The 6,493-nt window shown below is 35.7% G+C and overlaps 1 protein-coding gene across 1 annotated transcript in view; it reads left to right on the top strand.

Moving 5' to 3' along the window:
- Positions 1 to 6,493, top strand: part of LOC107590488 (probable phospholipid-transporting ATPase IIA) — a 45,312-nt gene that overhangs the window by 6,275 nt on the left and 32,544 nt on the right. The window contains exon 4 of the mRNA XM_016279241.1: positions 5,711 to 5,823. Within this exon, the coding sequence (XP_016134727.1) occupies positions 5,711 to 5,823 (113 nt within the window). The remainder of the gene's footprint in view (positions 1 to 5,710; positions 5,824 to 6,493) is intronic.

The following is a 6,493-nucleotide window of genomic DNA, read 5'->3' as shown; positions in this document are numbered from 1 at the left end:
TTTAAATTCTGTCATTATTTACACACTCTCATGTTGTCCCAAACCTGTATTCTCTTCTTGTGCTGAACAAAAAAATAAGATATTTTGAAGAATGTGGGTAACCAAACAGTTGCTGGTCCCCATTGACTTTGATAGTAGGAGAACAACTGGGGCGCCAGCAACTGTTTGGTTACCCACATTCTTCAAAATAACTTTTATGTTCAACAGAAGAAAGAAACTCATTCAGGTTTAAAACAACTTGAGAGTTAGTAAATAATGACAGAATTTTCATTTTTGGGTGAACTATCACTTTAATGTTAATAAAACAACAAAACACAGAGAAAAATCACTCACTGCTCTTGAATGAAGAACTCTAATACAGTTGCTTTAATAAGAATCAATTATTTATACAGTGAAGTGTATATAGTGTTTTATTTATTTGTTCATTCAGTTTCTTGAATGCTACTGCTAAATAACCTACTGTACCTGAAAAATAAAGCACTGTTTGTTTTATTTGTATATTATGTGTATTTGTAATGTGTATCTTATTTTTTAATAACAATGATAAAATAATGACACAGATTTTTATCTTCACCCACTTTGGCCTAAATATCTGCCTTTTTTTTTAATTTATATTTTGTTACTTTGTAAGTAGTGCTGGGCGGTATACCAGTTCATACCGAATACTGGTGTTTATTTTTATGATATGAATTTTTAAAATACTGCAATACCGGTCGGTGTGTCACTTAAACGTTTGGAACGTGACACTGTTTGAAACGGGTCTCTTTTCACTGTTGCACTGTGGTGAGGGCACAGCTGTATGTGTTACTAAGCGTGAAAGTTCTGAAACTGAAGCTGTAGAACTAATAGAACGTGACGACACCGAAGAACTCATCCACAATATCCACACTGACCGCCACAAATATCCACCGCCCCCTGCCATCAGCTCCCGCGTCTCTCACACCCGAGCACGACTTTAGCACTAGATTTAGCAACTTTCAGACCCTTTTAGTGGCTTTTTCTGATAGAATATTCATACTGACAAACCTAGCGACTTTTTTGGATAAACCTTAGCTATGGTTCATTTGGAAGATTTCGCCAGTGCTGTCCCGCAAACGCGAGGTCTGACTTTCCCGGAGAAGTGTCGCCTCTCTCGGCGTCTGTTCTGTGCAGTGAGCGGCAGAGAAGCAGCGCTTTCAGTTAGACGCACCGCAGCCGACTCGTCAATAAAGGAGTGCAAAACAGCGTTTCCTAGCACCTGCCGCTTACTGATTGTTTGGAATTATAAATATGAGCATAGTTCGTCTGTTAATATCGCATTAACTTTTTTGGTTTGTTGTTTTTTTTGTTTGTTACTCAGACGCAGGCAGTGCGCTGCATGAGACAAAAGAGTAATCTAGCCAAAACAACCGCATAGCCGCTCTTTAGTGTAGATGCATGTTGATTTTATCAGACAATGTCGCGATTATAAATGAGAGTGACTCCTGGTTAACATGTATTAAAAGGGGTCGTGTTTAGTCACTATTTAGTGTGGTATTTTTTGACAATATTCAGTCATGACAGTAAAATAGGGCATTCTAAGTCAGTATACTGCAGTATTTCCTCTCTCAATCAGTAGAAAATATGGTTAACACCCGGTCATGCATGAAAAAAAAATACCGTCATGTATTTTTGTATCATGTACCGTCATGTGAAACCGGTATAATTTTGAAAAATACCGTGATATCAATTTTTGGTCATACCGCCCAGCACTACTTGTAAGGCTTTGTTTTTAAAATAGAGAAATGAGATTGGCTGTCCTGCTCAGACAACTTAAACATAGTAAAACCTGCCTGACAAAGAAGTGTGATAAAACCGTGAATCGTGATTTTCCTGTAAAAAATCGCGATATGATATTTTTGCCATATCGCCCACCCCTACTTTGACAATTTAATTTACATTGCTTAATGCAAAGGGCTTTTCTGAAAGAACCAAAGCAGAAATGAGAGCGTTATGATGGTGTGTTTGAGAGATGATAGCGTTGAAGTGTTTTTAAAAGTTTCTCCCAGAAGCTCACAGGTAGCTGAGGCTCTTACCATGGGGCGTAAACTTGTGTGCCGAGAGCGCAGACATGCCACTTATTACAGCCTTAAATCTGTAAGAGACGAGCTGAAGGTTCTCATCCTCACACACTTACCGCACAGAGTCAGTCAGTGCTACCCTTCAAATTTATGCATTTGACCGCCTGTAAAATTACAGCCTGTTTCCCACACGGACACTGATGTAGCTTGACCGAGCCAGTGAATTAAAGGGGGTCAGAGATCATCGTAATGTAAGGGGTAGACCAGCGACGCCTGACTGAAATACTCCCGAGAGGCTCTGTTTAAGAGCAGCTGACGCAAAAGGTGTTAGGAAATGAACCCGCGGCTCTTTGTCATTAACAAGCCATTAGTGTTAATATTGTTTAGTTTGATGTTTTTGGCTACATGAAGTGCATGTCGATCAGGGGGGGTTGGTAGAGGCTGATGTTTCCTTTAACAGATTTTTATTTTATTTTAGTGTTCGAAATTGAATACTAGTGTACTTCACACTGTACAGTATATATTGTATACTGCCTACTATAAAAAAAAAAAAGTTTTTTATAAACTTTAAAAAAAAAAAAAGATATTGCAATAATAGATTTTACAGCCAAAGTGGGTTGTGATGTATTGGTAAAAGATCTGGGCTGGTAACCGAAAGATTGTAGCTTTGAACCACACAAACGGTGTTGTTTTAGTATCATTGAGATACTGTTTTAAATTAAGTTTTTATTTTTATATTTGCAATTTTCATTAAAATGTGTTAAGGTTTTAGTCATTTTGTTGCTTGTTATTGTACCTAAATTAAAATGAGAAATGTTAAATAACTTTTACGATCTTAGTTTAAGTTTAAGGTCTTGTATTGTTTATTTTATTCCAGTTATTGTTTATTTAGCTTCAAGTAACAATTTTTTAAATGGTTTTAGTTAAAGCTGCAGTCCGTTACTGTTTTTGGTTAAAAATGATCCGAAATCAATATTTGAGCAAGTACACAACCAGCCAGTGTTCAAAACTATCGGCTTACTTTAGTCCAATTCACAACGGTTAGCTTATAATAATGTTTTCTGATTTGAGTGGTACGGGTAGGTTTTCGTGGGAAATTCGAGCGTGCCGCTGCGTCATTACGTCACGTCTGTAACCATAGAGAAGTTTTCCCGGCTACTAGGCTAACGCATGTGAGGATCCTGCAGGTGGCGGATCGTTTATAGCCTTTTCTCACAGCAGCCAGAATAATTAAGTGTATCATTTTGATGGCAGATTGTAATCCAGAAAGGACTACGTGTTTATGTGAATGAAATTAAATTATATTCCAGTTTTAAACGTGCTTCTGATTACAGATAGCCTGGGATTACACAAGATTTGTATTTTAAAGACAACCAGTTTGAAGGGGGCATAGTTTGCTTTTTGGGTTAAAAGAATTTCTTAATATGAAATTCGAATGGTATGACAATTAGAGATTAGAATGTACAAAAAATGAAATCTACACGCTAATGCACACTATACTAGTGTTGTCACGGTACCAAAATTTCAATATTCGGTACTAATACCAGTGAAAATCCACGGTTCTCGGTACCAATTTCGGTACTAAAGCAAAACACAAAAACATGCTAATTAAAAAATGTGACTACTTTCATTTAATCCAAGCTGTGTACATATTTAATTTTAAAGGGCTTTTAAAACCTTATAGAGTTATTCATATAGAATGAATAACCTTATAGAGCTTTTCTGACTGATATGACACAAACAATGTTAACCATTTGTACATTCTCTAACACGCATATTTTAGATTCACAATTCATTTAAAAGCCTCTGGTGTGTAAAAATAGTAAATGTCATCATATCCTCCTTTTTTTTCCAAACAAAAGTTATAGGAGCATTAAATAGTTAAAGAAACTTCATTCTAATGCTCATTATATTAGTGTTAGCCGTGCTTATGCTAACGATTAACTACTATAATAACAGTGATGTTCATTTCAATCTGACATTCAAATTAAATTATTGAATAATATTCATAACGGAAGCGGTGTTTCCCACAGATTTGTTCTCTATTTGTGGCAGCATATAAATGCAAATTAATTCTCTGCCCGCAGGAGGCGCTTGTAGAGCATGAGAGATCAGATAACGGCTGTAATCAAATAAGCGCTGAGCTCACAAACGCTGCTTTATCAGGCATTACAGGCAAGATGAAATTAAAATGGCATCCATTATTTTCTGAAGACATTATTTTCCTTCAGAAGTACAGTGATATAAAAACACTCGCACCGGGTTTCGACTTTGACACGTGCAGTGCTCATGTTTATTCAACGAAGACAAAGCCTTTTGAAAAAACTATTTATGGCGGTCAGTTTTGATATTGTGGCGGGCGCCACAAATAAATCAATGCATGGAAATGAAACTTACCTGCTTGAACTCTTTCATTTGATCCGGGTGTCTGTCTTTTAAAGTGTTTTGTTAGTTTGGTGTGTTTCCTCATTTTGAGGTCACCACGTCTCAGTGCTTTTATGAAGAGAGCGCACCTGCGCACCTTTCGGATAAAGCATCAAGAACCGTGTTGACCGGGTACTCGGTACCACCGGTACTTAAAAGAACCTGGTACTGTAACGTTTTCATTTTTTTAGTACCGACTTGGTACCGAAGTACCGGGTCTTTTGACAACACTACACTATGCTCATAGTCATGCAGTGCTGATGTTGTTAACATTAACAATTTGAGAATAAAGTATAACAATAATTAATTTGCACGGTTTGATGTGATATGAGCTAACCGATCGTTAGATTTAATCACCATTGGTAGCAAGATTTATTGTAATGCTTTTTTCCTCAGTTGGTCAGAACAAATGTGGCAGACTTGTTACTTGTTCAGATGGCAATATCCGGTGAAAATGCTTATTTGAGTCATAAATTCCAAGACGTAGGCTAGAATCTGTGATTGCGAAGTACAGTAAAATCCACACCGGTGCGGTGACTGACTGCCACACATACTCTTCAGAACATTAGATTCATCTGCGCTGGAGCCGTGCCAGAGTACAACCCACGCAAAGAAGATCATTCCACACACAGCTGCAATTGCAGGTTTTCAAACAGAGATGGCGACAAAGAGGCAAAACTTACAGACTGCAGTTTTATTTAGTTAACTATAAATACCCTGTTGTGACTTTGATCTAGATATTTGATCTAATTTTATTTGATAGGAACTGTGCCAGTAAATGTTACCAGTGTTATTTTGTATTATTTATATACTGTTATGTAATTTAATATTTAATTTTATATAATTAATTTAATATTTTGAATTAGCTTTTATTTTTATATTTTCATCTTAATTTTATTTTAGGTTTTAATAATTTAGTTTTGTCCTTTTGTCATTTTTATTATTTTTTTTAAATATTTTTGTGTAGCTTTTTTTTCAGATTTAGTCATTTTAGAACTTCAACTAAACTTATTTTATTTAGATGCCATGGCAACATTTCATGATGCCATGGCAACATCTAATTTTTATTATTTCAGCTTTATTTCAAATAGCAAAAACAATTTTTTTATAGTTTTAGTTAATAACAACAACACTTATTACTACTAGAACATCTGCTCAAATGATCACCTATACTTGAAATTATATAAGCAGGACTGTTTATTTAGGCAGGATGGGTCGGCCTCCTCTAATGTTAATGGTTTTCGCAGGAACCCTCACTCAGAATGAGATGGTGTTCAGACGACTCCATCTTGGAACGGTGGCGTACGGCATGGACTCGATGGATGAAGTGCAGAGTCACGTGTTCAGCGCTTACACTCAGGTATTCCCAGGATTCCCTGCATGGCAAACGGAGCACGGTTGTGTCCCAATTGATGTACAGCCACTTTTTGGGCAAAGTTTCAAAGTGAATGTAATTTCATTTTTTAAGGTACAATGATGCAGCATGCACCAACCATCTTCCAAAACTTGTAAAGAAAAGTACTTGTCTACAGAAGAAAATCTTTAAGGACTCCAATCATTTTCCCGTCAAAAGAAAAATAAATATAATTAAAAAATTTAAAATAAATATTGCAATAGTACTATTTCTCATTTTGGGTTTTATTTAAAACATTGTTATATATATATATATATATATATATATATATATATATATATATATATATATATATATATATATATAAGTGTGATCTTACCGCACTATTTCATCTCTGTCTGATCTGAAGCGGGCAGAATGCTGAGCTAACGATCCGTAGCTTCGCGTCCAGGGCCGCATTAAGACCGCACTGGGCCCTGGGGCTATGACTTACTGCAGGGCCCCCCATCACAATAATTATATATATATATATATATATGGTACAATTTATGCTTACAAAGTTTTTGCTCTAATGTCAAATTTATCATAAATATAGTATCTTATGCTTTGGTTTATGTCCATAAACTTAAAAAAAAAAAAAAAAAAACAGTCTTTTTTTTAATAAAGAATAAATTTT

The sequence above is a fragment of the Sinocyclocheilus grahami genome, unplaced genomic scaffold (assembly GCF_001515645.1).
Source record: "Sinocyclocheilus grahami isolate Dianchi unplaced genomic scaffold, SAMN03320097.WGS_v1.1 scaffold128.1, whole genome shotgun sequence".
Lineage (NCBI taxonomy): Eukaryota > Metazoa > Chordata > Actinopteri > Cypriniformes > Cyprinidae > Sinocyclocheilus > Sinocyclocheilus grahami.
Note: the sequence above shows the minus strand (reverse complement) of the source record. Positions and strands in the feature narration are given on the sequence as shown.